Source organism: Haliotis rubra, unplaced genomic scaffold, assembly GCF_003918875.1.
Source record: "Haliotis rubra isolate DU_JTF1 unplaced genomic scaffold, ASM391887v1 Scf169, whole genome shotgun sequence".
Lineage (NCBI taxonomy): Eukaryota > Metazoa > Mollusca > Gastropoda > Lepetellida > Haliotidae > Haliotis > Haliotis rubra.
In genome coordinates, this window is record NW_025765658.1 from 1,477,737 (window position 1) to 1,495,362 (window position 17,626).

The 17,626-nt window shown below is 39.6% G+C and overlaps 1 protein-coding gene across 2 annotated transcripts in view; it reads left to right on the top strand.

Moving 5' to 3' along the window:
* Positions 1-14,501, top strand: part of LOC124272364 — a 40,780-nt gene extending 26,279 nt beyond the window's left edge. For both annotated transcript variants that reach the window (XM_046707536.1, XM_046707537.1), the window contains 6 exons: positions 628-814; positions 1,046-1,239; positions 2,345-2,569; positions 2,673-2,787; positions 4,487-4,628; positions 13,699-14,501. In XM_046707536.1, the coding sequence (XP_046563492.1) occupies positions 628-814; positions 1,046-1,239; positions 2,345-2,569; positions 2,673-2,787; positions 4,487-4,628; positions 13,699-13,867 (1,032 nt within the window). In that variant the 3' untranslated portion in view covers positions 13,868-14,501. The remainder of the gene's footprint in view (positions 1-627; positions 815-1,045; positions 1,240-2,344; positions 2,570-2,672; positions 2,788-4,486; positions 4,629-13,698) is intronic.
* Positions 14,502-17,626: the final 3,125 nt, after the last annotated feature.

Below are 17,626 nucleotides of genomic sequence, written 5' to 3' on the forward strand. Positions count from 1 at the left end.
AATTGGCGAGGAATCAGTACATAACTAGATAATGCTGATGTATCAGAACGTGTTTGGGAACACTGGGTACTATTGTCAGGTAAAACGCGTGTTACAGTCAATGTGGGTTGTTTAACGAAGTAACAATCAATTGTAGATGAACGTTTTGCAGATTTCTTACTCATTTATGCACATAACAAAAGGATACTTAAGGGGTTAAACAATTTCAAAGACTAGATCATCGATGTTGCCTTTAGACTAAGCGATTTCGGACTGAAGTGTTAGCCTGTTTCCAGACATAATATATTGCATAGTGTAGACAAAACACGTTTTATCTTTTAATGATCCGCGAAGCAAGTTGCTTTCGGGTGCCACGGTACTATACCAGAAACCACCCAGAAAACATGAAGACAATTTAAATGTTAATTTTTTTATCATGTTCAATCACACAATGTTTGCTTTCAATTTTAAAGTGTAAGCACATGCTTTTTGTGCTGCGCTGTAACTACGCCACTGTAAGGTAATCAAGTATTAGAGGTAGTATTATAAGAATGATTATCATTGTTGACAATGCTTAAATTATCTAATACACGTGTTAGAACATTGGAAGTATATACATAGTATTACAAACTATTTTGTCTGTTTCAGGAAACAGGTGACGAGGATTGGGCACAGTCTCACTTGGACGACATAGTAGCTAAGTGTATTAGTGAGGCCGAGCGCAATGTCAGTATGTGGAATGGGGCAGAAAACACCACTATTTGGGAGAATATACCAAAGGACATCATGGATAAGCTCTGTCCTGGGGGATGTGCACATGGCAACTGCTCGGAAGGTGAGCACCGTAGACTAACAATAACAGACAAATCGTATATATGTGATGCGTTAAGGTTTAACACATGAAACACACCAAGTAGCATTTTTCAAGGTAAGCAATAGTAGTAGCATTATGAGTGCACTATGATGTTTTCAGCCCCCTCTGTAACCTACTTTTTCTCCTAATCGTTGGACACAAGGGTTGGGTGATGCCGATATCTATCAAGACTCTTCATTGCTATTGTTTCAGGGTCGTGTGTATGCGAGGAGGGGTACACGGGACAGAACTGTTCAATCAGTAAGGATGTCACACCAGACATATTGCCAGTGAATGAAGACGGTGGAGGTTGCAACGTCAACCACATGGACTGTTCACAGATTGCTATCATGGGACTAAACTTTGTCAACAGTGACACCCTCGGGTGCTTTTACCAGCCTATAAAGGTAAATATACCAGATTGAGCCATGGAATGGCGCTGGAACAGCTTCACTGTACTCTGTCTTTTAGAAAAGGGAAGAAATCATACATGTATATTTCATCGAATCTTGCACTGTTATTTTCTCGTCCTGGAACACTGTTTGTAATTCCGCTCTGCCGTCAAGATAGCAACAGTCGATGGAAGGTCGCGGCTACCAGAGAACGCAATCAGCGGCCGACTGCAGCAGATCCAATAGTGCGCAGACATATACACGGGAATGTTGCACTTTAGCAAAAGGACAGTTTAGAATTCTGCATTCGAACTTGACCGCCAAAGACCATGATAGATTTCGAATTATCGCGAAAGAATACATTTATTCTAGAACACTTATTGTGTACACTCATTCGTTTGACAATTTCAGAAACGGCCTTTTCTTTCGTAGCGTTGCTGAGTAACGGCTTGTTACACCTAAGTTGTGGCAATAGATTCTAAACTTGCTGAACACAGAGTGTTTTCTAAACTTCAGGATCATCAACATGGTTTGAATTGTGGTGCTACTGAAAGATTAGATTTTATGAAGCCATGATAGTGGTGTATATTTAAGACTGACTGACTGACTGAGTTTGGTTTTACGCCGCTTTTAGCAATATTCCATCAACATCACGGCGGGGGACACCAGAAATGGGCTTCACACATTGTACCCATGTGGGGATTCGAACCCGGGTCTTCGGCGTGACGAGCGAACGCTTTAACCACCAGGCTACCCCACCGCCCCGTATATTTAAGAACACATATGTGTCTCTATAGTGTTCAACAGTGCTTACATGATATCGTCCTATGTTATTTAATAGAGTCTGAAGGGCTACACTTATATGAAATTTAAAACCAATCTTGACTGATCACTGTCAGCCAACTGAATATACAGACCCCTCAACATTTTCACTATTACCGAGAAGTTCGTATTTGTTTTGTCACGGTGGTATGGTAGAACCTCTGACTTTGTCCGTAATTGGACATACAAAGGACCTGTTTGGCTTCCGAAATGATACCTATCCTTCCCTGGTCATTTCTCGTCCTGCAGGTGACATCCCATGTGGTTGATCCTTTCCTGGTCATTTCTCGTTCTGCAGGTGACATCCCATGTGGTTGAAACTGACCAGTGGATACCGGCCCCGGCCACGTTCCTCAGCATGTACCAGGTAGTCTGCAGCCTCCCTAGCCCCCATAGCGCCAGGGTAGCGGTCAGCAACAACGGTCAGCAGCGCAGCAGCCAGAGCTATCTCCATGTTGTGTATGATGATTGCCATGCATGTGAAGTCAACGAGAAGGGGACTGATGCTTCGTGTAGTAGAGAGGTTTGTAGCCGGACAACTTGGCGTCTTGACCTGACCTTCATATGAATAACATGTTTATATCTGTTACATACATATATGTATATATCTGCGTGTGTACACACAGGCTGCCACGTGCCTCATCAATGGTGCCTGCTATCAAGATGGCGACAAGAAGCCCGGCGACCACTGTCAGCTGTGTGACCCACATATCAACACGGAGAACTGGACAACGGACACAGGTTCGTTACCATTTTAATATTTGCTGATTGGTCAGCATCGTAGAGAGGGTGGTACACCAAGAATATCACAAATTACATTATGTTACATACTGTGCGAGTGTATTCTAATGACATGACAGGTTACATTATGTTACATACTTCCACAGTGTACTGCTATGACATGACAGGTTACATTATGTTACATACTGTGCAAGTGTACTATAATGACACGACAGGTTACATTATGTTACATACTGTGCGAGTGTACTATAATGACATGACGGGTTACATTATGTTACATACTGTGCGAGTGTATTCTAATGACATGACAAGTTACATTATGTTACATACTTCCACAGTGTACTGCTATGACATGACAGGTTACATTATGTTACATACTGTGCAAGTGTACTATAATGACATGACAGGTTACATTATGTTACATACTTTCACAATGTACTGTAATGACATGACAGGTTACATTATGTTACATACTGTGCGAGTGTACTGTAATGACATGACAGGTTACATTATGTTACATACTTCCACAGTGTACTGTAATGACATGACAGGTTACATTATGTTACATACTTCCACAGTGTACTGTAATGACATGACAGGTTACATTATGTTACATACTTCCACAGTGTACTGTAATGACATGACAGGTTACATTATGTTACATACTTCCACAGTGCACTGTAATGACATGACAGGTTACATTATGTAACATACTTCCACAGTGTACTGTAATGACATGACAGGTTACATTATGTTACATACTTTCACAGTGTACTGTAATGACATGACAGGTTACATTATGTTACATACTTCCACAGTGTACTATAATGACATGACAGGTTACATTATGTTACATACTTCCACAGTGTACTGTAATGACATGACAGGTTACATTATGTTACATACTTCCACAGTGCACTGTAATGACATGACATGACAGGTTACATTATGTTATATACTGTGCGAGTGTATTCTAATTACATGACAGGTTACATTATGTTACATACTTTCACAGTGTACTATAATGACATGACAGGTTACATTATGTTACATACTGTGCTAGTGTACTGTAATGACATGACAGGTTACATTATGTTACATACTTCCACAGAGTACTATAATGACATGACAGGTTACATTATGTTACATACGTCCACAGTGTACTGTAATGACATGACAGGTTACATTATGTTACATTCGTCCACAGTGTACTGTAATGACATGACAGGTTACATTATGTTAGATACGTCCACAGTCTACTGTAATGACATGACAGGTTACATTATGTTACATACTTTCACAGTGTACTGTAATGACATGATAGGTTACATTATGTAACATACTTTCACAGTGTACTGCTATGACGTGACAGGTTACATTATGTTACATACTTTCACAGTGTACTGTAATGACATGATAGGTTACATTATGTTACATACTTTCACAGTGTACTGCTATGACAGTTAGTCGTGAATGGTTACTTTAACAATACAACTCATGTCAGAGACTGGGGATTTACTGTAAACATTACTTGCTACATGATGTCACATACTGCCGGTTTGCACTGTGAAACATTACAGGACAGACATTATTACTTGCCTGTTCCAAGTAAACCATGGTACGACATGTTGACTGAAGGTGTAGGGCAGTGGGGTCAGACTAGGAATAGACAGTACAGCTGCACGTTTGTCTGTTTTAGACCCGATCTGTACAGCCACCAAGCTGTCAGGTACCAGTCAGAGCACAAATGGCATGAGCGTGTCCACCATTGCACTTGCAGTCGTCGTCGCCGTCTGTGCTGTCGTAATCATCGCTGGAGTTGTAGCCATATGTAGGAAGAGGTAAGGAGTATGGTAGCAATTTTGTTATTTATCCGAAACTATCGACCGATACCACCTTTGATGGTACTGAATAAGCTCACATTTCGCGAAAACTTGGTCCATCACTATTTAACAGAGATCAATAAACAATATTTGAATCGTACAAGAGACGCTGGTTACAGAAGAGATGTCATGTGATTACATTGAGGATGTTGTCGCAGTTGATGTGATAAAAGCACATACAAGATATACATGCGTATCTGTGAGAACACATTAATCAGAGCAATCTCGTTAAGATCACATGTGTTGCCTTAATACCATATCTTCCTACATCAGGTGGACATTGAGCGATCTCTCATCGCTGTCTGAAAGAGTCAATCAACAGTACCTTTTCTGAAACGATTTGTTATCGATTGTAAGCCTCCTCGATTTATAAATTTCTAATTGTCGAAATGAAAATCCCCACAAACCACAAAAATTCCTTCACTGATATCCCTTTTTTGTCCAGGCACCCAGGGTATGTATGAAATATCCACACGGGACATTCAAACACAGGAATGTGTGGTTTAGTCGGTTTTACTTGTCAAATATAGTCAGAGACACTGCTTTGAATGTTTCGATCACTTTAAAATCCAGGACACCAACACCAAAAAACCGAATGGTTGATTTTAAGTCCACCTGAGGCAGCCGCCACAGAGGCAACACATGACAGTGAAGTATTTCATTTGATAGCAATGCCCATGTGTGATGCACGTGAATTGTTTTCATCGTGCCTTTTGTACGTGCGTTGTTGATGTGAAATGTTTATCGTGTGGCTCCCACTTACTCCTCTAGCAGGACCAAGTCAAATATTTACCAATCGCCTAAATATTCATTTCCAATGTACATCATATTAGCCATGGTGTGACATGGCCATGATACGTCGGCCATGTCGTACAGGGGCTTGGCACACGGCGGGACAAACACTCATTTCTGATGGTGAGCGGATGACATGTCCAAGATATGTGTTGAAATGTTGAAATGTTGAAATGTGCTATGATTTTGGTAAGAATGCTTGTATCTTCTTATTAGACATTCAACGTTTTGAGCATTGTTTCCGCTAAACCCAGTACTAGCCCAGTGAAATAGCATGCGGCAGAATGACAGTGATACCCCCTGTGACACAGTACAGTCTGTGTATACGTACTGTCAGACGACCAGTCCTTCTTCTCTCCGCGCTACAGGCAGGGAAACAACAATTATCATCTTCTAATACGATATGGCCAGGGATCGAACAACCAACTTTCTTTCTGGCAAACACTTTATCCTCGAAACCAAGGAGGAGGTTTTGAATGGGGGTGCACAACCAGAGAGGAGTACAGAGGGGGAGTAGAGAGGGAGGTGGACTATGCATTACCCCCAAACCATAGAACCCCTAACAATAGGAAGTGACATGTACTCAATTCTGCAGGGTCACATGACACAGTTTCCATGAACCAGGGGAATAGGGGTCTAATCACACTGACAACATCCTTCACCAGGCTCATCCATCTTGTTACAGCATTGTCTAGCAGGAAACAATACTAAATTGCACATACATGTAATGATCTGACAGTGTCATTCCTTCTAAACAAATAACAATATATTATTGATCTGCTAAAATACAAATACATTCTCCAGTTACCTGCCGTTTACAGTTCATTTAAATGTCAGTAATGAACACTTGGAAGTATCTGATGCCAACATGGAGTGCGGACATTGTTGAATTTGAATAACTGCAATATTATCTGCAGTTATGATGTGAACGCATCTACCACTGCCGTCACTGAATCAGTCATCAGGATAAATCTGAATTAATCTCGTATACTATTTCTTACGTAAATTTGATGATATAATTACTTCTTGTCAGTTACGCGTCGAAAAATAAATTTTCATTTGTACATCCGTATCGTGAAGGACATGAAACTACCACGCTCGTAAAAGATATCCATTCTGTACAGGTTATAATGTAACACTGAAACAACCCTTTCATGCCGCACTCAGGCAGGATAATACGGGCTAGCTCGCCATAATGGATGTGTCTACAATATACCCAATTCCTTCTATTTTTATGTCGTAATAATTATACATAGAAAGATAACACATCAATAGAAATCAATAGAAATTAACTCACACAGAGAAATCATCAGTATTTAATGGACGTCTAAAAAATAGAACCCATTTAGGTGTAGTTTTATAGTGACAAGGTATGCAGCTTTTTCTCCAGCCAGTATTTCGTTTACCGATCAACGCATTAAAGCCAATCTATTTCTATACTCACCTCCCGAGTTTTAGACAAGACAGTACTCCAATGACGGCAGGAACAAGATATGTCACTGTTGCATGACGGGTATTAGATCATACATTGGTCCTTAAATCTGTATAAACGATAGGAGTTAGAAATTAATCTAAGGGAGATGTAATTAACACGACATTTATCAATAGTTCGCGAAGATTTAATTGCAATTGCGTCCTTTTTGGTTACATTTTATTGCCGTCATATCTCAGGTATGTCCACGTATTGCAATTAATGATGTCTCCCGCTATACACAACCACTGCGGACCGCCCATTATAAAAAACCCTTCAACTCTCTCTCATAATTCCAAATTCACCCTTCTTTTATCTCAAAGATATTGTCTCCGCTTTCGTATATACTACTTTCTCGGGCTAACGGAAGATTTAATTGGGCAATAAAGTATTGGCCAGGATCAAATGTCAAAGAAATAATTACTTCAAAGAAAGCTGGGATTTATCGCAATTATCCACGCACCGCGTTTCTTGGGAGATCAAAAAAGACTTGTTCCGAGCCGCGAGGCTTTTCGTATGGATTGCCCATACCTGAATCAATTTTACCTGGCTCAATTAGCGAGGCTTTTCAGTTTTTATCTTCCAGTTTTGAAGTTTCGGGGATCTGTTACAGGAAAGTAAACCGTGTAGTTATAATTAAAGGGCTTGCGCCTAGTTTCGATTTGTGGTACGAGCCCCGACTTTTGAGAGACGTTGGTAGTTCCGTGTGAGTGTCAATATTCCCGAGTAATGAGCCAGTAAGCAGATGGAGTCAATATTACCGGTCCTAATGATCACTTGATGCACACTGTTTAGTTAGACTTGGATGTTTATTGACTTTGTTTTAAGAATGTTTAGACTACTTTTATGTAACAATACCAACTTAATCAGGAGCAATCGAGACTTGTGTATCATAATATTTAAATGTAATATGTCACAATTACTTCAGCAGGTATACAAGTGACGAGATCACTTAGTTAATGATATGCAGAGATTATTAGCAAAGTAGTCTTCCGCAGCATAAGTGTCATGTTTAGGAAACAAAAACACCATAATTTGGGTAGTGTAATCCAAATTCTGAATTTCTATCCTATTATGTCTACGATACGGAAACACACATGTCCAACATCGCTATTGGTCAGATAAGGCTGTCCTGTAAACATGTCCATGACAGTGGACTCGCTGAAGTAATGTGTAGGGGGGTGAGTGAAAGTGAGAAACGCCAAGTTTGTGAAAGAGTGCCTAATAATTCATGGCCAGGGTTATATATCAGTATCACTGTTCGTTATAGTTCTTTAACCCCGACTGCAATATTAATTTCTGTTTTAACTGTCTGATTGTCTGGTATGAATATTCTCTTTACTATGAAGACATTCACCAGGCGGTATATTGGCTTGTGAGTTTCAGCGGCTGGAAGGTTCACCAGGATGTACAGTAGTTTGTTTAGGTCTTATGGAAATGTACCTAGGGATGCACTGGTCAATTACCTGCAATTTAAATAACAAGTGATTCTGTCAAACAGTGGTGATACCAGGTGTTGGAGGCAATGGGCTTGATGATATTGCAAGCTATTTAATGACATCTATCGTTGACAGATACAGTGGTAGCGATCTAGCTTTGTGTATGTACAGGAGCTCCAGAACCACTTTTGATTGGTATGATGTTCTCCACAATAATGCAATCAGGAAGCAAATGTGGGGTCGGGATAGATGTTTTGATTTTTAACGATCCACGCACGATTTTCTGTGGGTTGCCACACTCTGTAAAGAAACGGATAACATACCATCGTTATTCTATCGGATTTGTTTATGCAAAAGGATCCAGAAACTAGTTCTTCGTTTTCAGAAAGGCCGGTTTATAATTTTCACATTAATGAGCGATTCAGCTCTCTCAACATACATTGGTTAGTGAAGCCACCTTTGTACATTGGTACATTTTGTTGTATTGTTTGACCGAGTGATTACCTATCACCCACAAGGTAGGCCGTTATATAAACCGAGGTGATGTTACCACTAGTTTTTCTGTTAACGTTTTGACCCTCATTTGACGTTTTGAAACATGAACGTTATTTCATTATCTGCTGTTGTTTCTCCATTTTACGACTTTAACATTGTGGGCGGAAGAGGGCTTCGTTGTTGGTTAGAATCACACATATAGTCCAGTGTATATGATTAAAGATTCAAGAATCTTTATTCAGCATAAGACCATCAAAGGTGGTATAAGAGTACAGGGTATAATGCATACAGTATGGTGAGAAGGATGGCAGTACATATACTTGATACAACAAACATAATCAAATTTAATACAACAGAGGAAGGCTATGGCCCTTTTGTTGCTATAATATTTATACATTTTGCAAGAGATTTCAGTTCTTTATTTTTCTTGAAGAAAAGATAATTCGAAAGAGTGGAGGCTGGCATTTTTGGTATATGTAATTAGTGTGATGTTTTCTTTGAATTTCTACTGATGTACAGCAAACAATGTAATGAAATTCGTCTGCTGTGGCTGATGAGTTACAAAGGGTCACAACTGCTATTTTCTGTCGGTGTATTGGTCCAGCGACCTTTCTCAATTGGTAGTTTATGATTTGTAGTTCTGAATTTAAGTAAGGGATAAGCAATATATTTTGATAGATAATGGTACTATTCAAATTTATGTTATTTCTTGTAATATCTATAGTAAAAGCCTTTTAATCTGTTATTAAAAAGACTATTCCATGATTAATAAAATTGATCACTGAAAACCGTGTCGATCATACTAACCAACCACTGTCTGGCATACAGGCCTGGCATCAGTAATAATATGAAAGACCACAGTTGTTTAATATTGATTCAATATGGCTAACCCAAGGTGATTGATAGTTAGAAGATACATCTGATGTGATTAAAGTTAACACGTCACACGACAGTTTATGTGTGTGTATGTGTGTGCGCGCGTGTGTATGTGTGTGTGTGCGCGTGCGTATACTGTCCTTAATACATACTCTCGGCCGCACACTAGGGATAATACTATCATACAATACGACCCAAACACTCTTCTCTATCGTTTCCGATCCGTATGTTGTTCCCGTTTCATTAAATGTCAGTTGTAAGCACTGAAGTGGAATCTTCTGTCCGGATGTTAACTTCGAGGCACTTACACGTGTTACATGGCAGATGTGTTTACTTCAGTTTAAATGCGGAAACCTCATTCTATTGGCTAACCTTTACTTCAGGCAAACTTTCGCACGACTGCAGTAGCGGTCGAGTTAGTAGTGCAACCAGATCAGAAAGGTAATCTCCATGAGATCTCTGAAGTCTCCTCTTCTGCCTCATAGACCAAGTGGAACAAGGAATGGCAATATAATCAGTGGAGCAAATAAGTTGCAATTTCATGCTAATTGTATACCACGTATATGTATGTATTATTGTAACCTATGATATGACACAGTTCGCGGCCCTTACATCCCGCTCGATCCTGGGCGTTGTTCTGCTCGGTATAATAAGCACGGCCATTACCCTACAAATCACCCTAAGTAATGGTTATTCAGACTGATCGTCAATGTCGGTGGCGGTGCCTTATTTAGCAAGCCCGCGACTATTAAGATACGGAGACAGACCCTCTTAATTATCTGTACGGCGGACTTCTTTGATGATAAATTGCAGCAATTCTTACTTCAAATTTGATATGACATGTCTCGATTAGGACAAAGTTGGTTTCTATTGATTTTTGGTTGACGCATTAATAGCAAATGACAAATTGTACATGATTGGCAGGAAAAAAGAGCGAAAAAAGTGCCATCACTACACATATGAGTGCGTTTCGGAACTTAAAGCAGTACCTAATTGATTTCCTTCAGCAAGTCTCCGGTTATTAAATGACAGATGTAATAAGTTCTGAAGTGGAAATATTGATAAATGTTCAAGCAGTTCTTCAAAGGGTGTTTCATTCTGGCGAAGACACGGTGTTTTAAGCTCGCTTCCTGATTGTCTTTCCTTAACAAAGACGGTCATCGTTAATACCAGGCCCAGTCAAAAGCTATCAGCGTTACGATACCTGCCGTGCAACCACTCCACATCTGACGCATGCGACATTTCGCAACAAGAAGAAATCCTGTTTCAATCTCGGTGTTATTCATAAGGGTAGGTTTTCAAAGATGCTGCAGGCGTACAGGGATCCTGTTTGTGCGGACGTCGAAGTGATGCTACAGGGGTGTCTGTTAAGGAAGAGAACTACTTCTCACAGAATAGGGTCACTTAAACTTTAGGCAATACGCACATAAGTCCTCTGATAACGCCACCCCTGGCCAACTAATTTTGTTTCTCTTGTGATTGTTTATCTAATATATATGTATATCAGGAGTTTATCTGCCAAGTGCTGCCAAACGTACAATGCAGGTTAAAGGGAGTTGATCAATTAGATCAGAAAAATACAAAAAGCTATAAAACATTCAACAGGAACAAAATACGCAGATTAATTATGGGATGACATATTGTGCTAGTTACCTGTAGAATTAACTTGGCTAAATTACATTACCCCAACTCGCAGCTCTTCATTGACATCGCAGTATGCTGATCTCCGATCTACTACGACAAATTCCCATACTTTTGAAATTTTTCCGACGTTTAAAACGGGTTATCAATATGGAACACAGATAATAACCTAAACAACATTGGCGTTGTATTTGTCCAGCCACTAATTCCCTCTCGTATATATGACCGACATTAAAACGTGTAGAAGAGCTACTTCGAAAGCCATGAAGACGTGGGAGAATAGCAAGCCTTACAAGTTCAGTTCCACTCCGCACGTCACTGTTATGACGCCAAACCGCTCACTGTGTCGTAAAACCTTCTCACGGCGACAGGTAGAAAAGCGCCAAATACGGAGCTCTCTGCGATCCCTTCAAGGTTAAGTAAGATTCTCTTAGGTGATGTCTCTCGTTTTTTAAGAAAGTATTCGTAACCATGCTTTAAATATTGACATTAATTTGCCAGCTGCTAAAGGTATTCTCCTTATGGATGTCTCAAACGATATCTATAAAAGTTAATATGTTGAAAAGGAACAAAGGTACCAGCTTTAGTAATGAAATGTTCGGAGTGTCTTAGATCAAGGTTATTTTCTGTAAAACACCCGGGCCAGTGCAATTAGATCTTTTACTATACATGCTTATCGATGGAAACTTAGTCCGGGAACTCATATATCACTTCCTGCTCCGGCTGAAAGGCACAAATATAAATATTGTGTAAAAATGATAAGTTATCCTTCATCTATAATTGGATCTGAATTGAAAGTATCAGTGTAAAACACCCGGGCCAGTGCAATTAGATCTTTTACTATACATGCTTATCGATGGAAACTTAGTCCGGGAACTCATATATCACTTCCTGCTCCGGCTGAAAGGCACAAATATAAATATTGTGTAAAAATGATAAGTTATCCTTCATCTATAATTGGATCTGAATTGAAAGTATCAGTGGTGCTCATATCCGGTGTCCTATTCCTGTTTCTACCATAGACGGCAGTGTAGTGAATACATTCAGGCGGCTAACACACTGGTGGGACAATTGTATACTGCAACTCTGAAAACTTCCTCAGAGATTTTTGAAACATTGAAAGACTCATTTTGTTCTGAACTTGCGTATTGTATTGTAGTTCTGACTTTAACACACTATTCTCATCCGATGAACTGAAAGATGCCATATTGAAAACAAACGGTTCGTCGACAGGAGCAAAGGAACTATGGTATTAGATGTTTAAGCATAATATGAAATAATATTTTTTTAGAAATATTATTTCTAAAGCCTGGAAACATGCCTCCATTGTCTCATTGCCAAAACCAGGAAGGGTCCAAACATGTTAATTTCATTAACCTCCAAACTATACAAAAATATAAAACGATTGGTCACAAATGAAATGAATGATTAAAGTGAGACCTCAGAAATGGACGTTCATGGACGGATCCAAACTGAAGCACAAAAGCTTAATACAATCAAAGCACATGCTTCCTCATCAAGTTGCTGCTGCTGCTGCTGATGATGATGATGATGATCTTGTACCTTTTCTTCAAGCTCTAATATGGGTTTATGGGAAAATATCTCTTTAGATGTGATATTTACAAGTTTTACCTTTAGAGGAGAATTCGGTCCCGTGATGTTCATTTGTGTATGAACAAGAACAATTTTGACGTCCATGTGTTAAATGAAGTAGCAAACCATTAAATCTGCTTGTAAACTCCTGACCTAACCATACCTGACCCGACCAAACAATGTCCACTTCATTTCAGCAAATTCTTAGAAGTGCAGAAGTGCGGCACGCTTTATCTACCATAAGGTTTCATTCAAAGGGCAATATTAGATTGTCAGCAGAAAATTTCACATTTTCAATACTCATTTTGCCTTTGTTTGTATCCATCCAATGTGCTGGGTGCAGATAAAATGTCCAATTCGCCCTGTGAATTAAATACATAATGTACCCTACCATTAACTGTACTTATCGTGATTGTAAAGTGGTAGGTATAATAGTACGTTTTTATATCAAATGTGAGACATGCGGCTGTCAGCAGTTTCACACACAGGTGCACGTTTGGGATTTGAGACCTTCTGATTGATGAACCAGATTCGTGTACTTCCCAAATTCACGACAGAATACAGAGACATAAGTGATATTTTGGACACTAAGGCTATTTTCCCATCCCTTGCATGTATTGTGTTCTGGTTTGATAGTATGGATATGTCACGTTTGTTACATGGTAATTCACTAATGGCAATCAATGCAATGTCATTATCAATTATTGTGTCGATGTTGAAGGGGCACGGCACAGAGGAAGAAGGTCGTGGAGGAAGGGGATTACAACTCTCCACAGTCTGGTCTGTCCAGCAGGCCACGCCCAAACCTCAGGGACATCAGCTTCAGCAACATGACATACGACGGCTCTGCAGCGTCCCTAGCATCACCCGAGATGACAGAGACGCACTAAGCTGCAGGAGGAAGTGCTGAATACCTGTATGTAAATACACAGAGACGTTTTAGGGGAAATGTCACAGTTCAGCTAATCTGTTGTGTTACTGTAAACTAAAGTAGGGAGGAGAATATTGATTTGAATTAAAAAAGCATGGTGAAGATATCATGTCTATATTGTCCATATCTACTCCGTGGTCTCAAGCATAGAGACACACTTCATTAACACTACAACGTCGGTGATTACCCTCTTGTAAAACTTGTAAAGTCATGACAGGCTTGTACAGCTCTGCCGTTTCCCATATTTTAGAAATAGATGATTGGTGCAGATGAAGTTATCTACTACTACGTCATGTTGGCAGTCATTTCTCAATGATAGTAATGAATTACAAAACCAAGAGACAAGCTAATGTGATGTGAACGTATATACATATGTACAATCATTTGATATTAGAGGTTACTACGTGTAATTGAACGATCATTACATGATGTGAGTAACTGCAGGTAGGAAACGAGCCATTTTCCTGACTGAATCACTATATGTGCTCGCACGTCGCATGATACTTTAGTATTACCTCATGATTATTTATATGATAACTTTGTATCTTAAAGTTGTTGATTGTCCTTGCAATAAACAAACATTTGCACTTTCATATTTCGCTTTGGTTTATTAGAAACGATCGGTTACTTAAATCGTTTCATTTATATGTTTTCAAATATATTCCAACTGCTTAAGGTAGTGCCAACGTAAAGATGCACAGAGCGAACGGTTCTGTTTGAAGGATGCGTGGATGACAGAGGAAATGTGGGTTGTTTCACGGGGAGGTATAAGTGTCACCACTAAATCCTACCACTGTTCCTAAATAGCATGTATGACGACGTAGTCCCGTGTGTGTGTCGCTGATCGACTACTGACAAATTGGGTCTTCATAACATAAGAAACACCGCATGTGAACTACACACAACCTGGCAGGTCAGACATTATAATCATCCCATACCCATTTATATGGCTGCATTAACAATGTTACTGGGTGTTTGAGTAGCGTTCTAGAGGTTGGTGGTAACGGTGCCATAATCGACATCGAAACGACGCTTTATTCAATAAACAAGAAGATGTTATATATCTATAAAGCCGTACGTTTTCATAAGGTTACTGGGAAATCCTCAAATGACTAGTTTTTCATGAAGTATAACGCATTTTGTCATCGTTAATTACCAAACAGAACTGTTCTGTTCTGTAAATTACCGCTTTTTTGCGTATCGTCTACCGGACACAATAAAAATACTTATAAGGCTTACAGTACGTCTTTAGTTATTACGCAATGAAAACTTAACATCAAGGATGAGTTTTAGGAAGTTTACAAAATATGACAATACAAGAATGATTAGCAAACATGGTTGTTCAGATTCATCTGTACCGTTCTTATAAAGGTATTAAGTTTATTCATTTCCCCAGTTTGACAATACTAGGACTTAATTACCCATTGCCACCAGTCGGTATTTATTGACGTTCGTACGGTAAATATCCTTCAGCTGCACAAACAGAATGCTATGTAAAACGTCCCCACAAGACGCTGGCTATTTAACTCCAGGGGTAGACATATACACATATACACAAGATGTGACATGGGTCACAGGCCAGCAATAATGTATAACAACGTTCTGTACCGGCCATGCTTGCCGTATACGATATAATTCCAGTTTTGAAGCATTAACGCAGGAGTGATGTCAGATGCAATTCTAATTTGACTTGTACAATACGTTTCTGTGTTTTTCGTGTGATTGATTTACTAGCCTTTGCATGTGTTTATGACGGGTGTCAACGGTGGGCAAGGATACGCTCATTAATATGCGAGTGAGTTAGTTTAGTTTCCTACCGCTTTTAGTACTATTTTAGCAATATTTCAGCATTATCACGGCGGGGGACACCAGAAATGGGTTTCACACATTGTACCCATGTAGGGAATCGACCGCTAGATAGGTGAATCAAGTTCCTTCTATGTAGCGAGATCTATTCCGTTCGTGGCGTACTTCTTACTACATTATGCACAATGTGGGAAGCTGCTTACCCTAATCAATACAATCATCACTTATACAATACAACCAGAAATTATTGAGAATTTACAGATTGTATTTTTTTTTATTTCACTCATTACTCACATATTAAATGTGAATATTAGCAGAACATAACTCCAGATTCAAAGACAGGTCAACAGTGAGGATTGCAGCAATGCAGGCTTCAATGCGGCGGGGCATACTACTGATCAAAGAAGTTAGAAAGTCGTGGTCCATGCTGTCCCAATATCGGACCACCTCTTCTTTCATTTCAGCAATATTTGTCAGATTTTTCTTATTGACACGGGCGGTGGGGTAGCCTAGTGGTTAAAGCGTTGGCTCGTCACGCCGAAAACCCGGGTTCGAATCCCCACATGGGTACAATGTGTGAAGCCCATTTCTGGTGTCCCCCGCCGTGATGTTGCTGGAATATTGCTAAAAGCGGCGTAAAACCAAACTCAGTCAGTCAGTCAGTCTTATTGATACTTTCCTTCATAAGTCCCCAAACATTTTCTATTGGATTTAGGCCAGGGCTATAGCTTGGCCAATCTAATAATGTCATATTTTGGGTCCGAAACCAGGCCTGTGAATGCTTTGAACGATGTTTTGGGTCGTTGTCCTGCTGGAAAATCCAAAAATGTCCATAGAACACGTGAGCAGATGGAAGTAAATGTCCCTCGAGAATATCTGTGTACCGCTCGCTGTTCATATTCCCTTCAAATACACAGAGGGGCGTTGCCCCTAACACAGATATGCCACCCCACACGTTAAATTCCGGACTGTACTTTGGGCGCTGATACAAAGGTTTTTCAGTTTGTTTGGTCCCGAAATCCAGTGTATTAGGAAACAGCCACACAGAACTTTCATCTGAGAAAATCACATTGTCCCAGTTAAAATTTCTATGCTGTAAGCACCAGTTCAACCTTCGCTCCTTTTGTTCAGGTTTCATGATCGGTGATGGAATTCCTCGACTTTTCTGCCAACCCATTGCATGCAGCTCAGTTCCTAATTGTCTCCTTACAGACAGCCACAGTTCCTCTATCAATCATATCCAGCCTTAAGTTTTCTAAACTCCTTCGTTTGTTTTTAGAAACAAGAATACCAAGCCGCCTCCTGTCACCGACAGTCAATTTTCCGGGCCTACCTGCGCCTCCCTGGTGCTCAATGCCATATCCATTTGCAATATTTTTCAAAACACGATAAACAGTGGACAAAGGGATGCCTGTTCTACTTGAAATCACTTTAGCTGATCTGATGTCCTTGTTATAATACTCTAAAATCAACTTCCTCTTCTCTAAATCATTCATACTGAGGATCACTGAAAATGTCGTCTGCTAGCAAGTAAACATAAATTCAGGTACGATTTGCCTCTTTTTTAGAGTGATTTTAAGAATGACATTATATGATAAAGAGATTATTAACCTCGTGTGTTTCCGTATCATTAATATCATATATTAGGAATTTTTTTTTATGTATTAAGCTCACCAAAGGCTCGCATAATACAATTAATGTTTTATTCCTAATATATCATGTTATGATACGGAAACACACTCGGTAAATAATCTCTGTGGATAACATTATCAACTATATAAACAGAGATGCCCAAACCCATCAGGAAATATGTATGCGACATTTGTGTCGGAATACGACCTTGGCTATTTTTTCACTAGTTTAACAATGCACACTAGGTATAGACATTACTCTCATGCTCAAAAGGAATAAA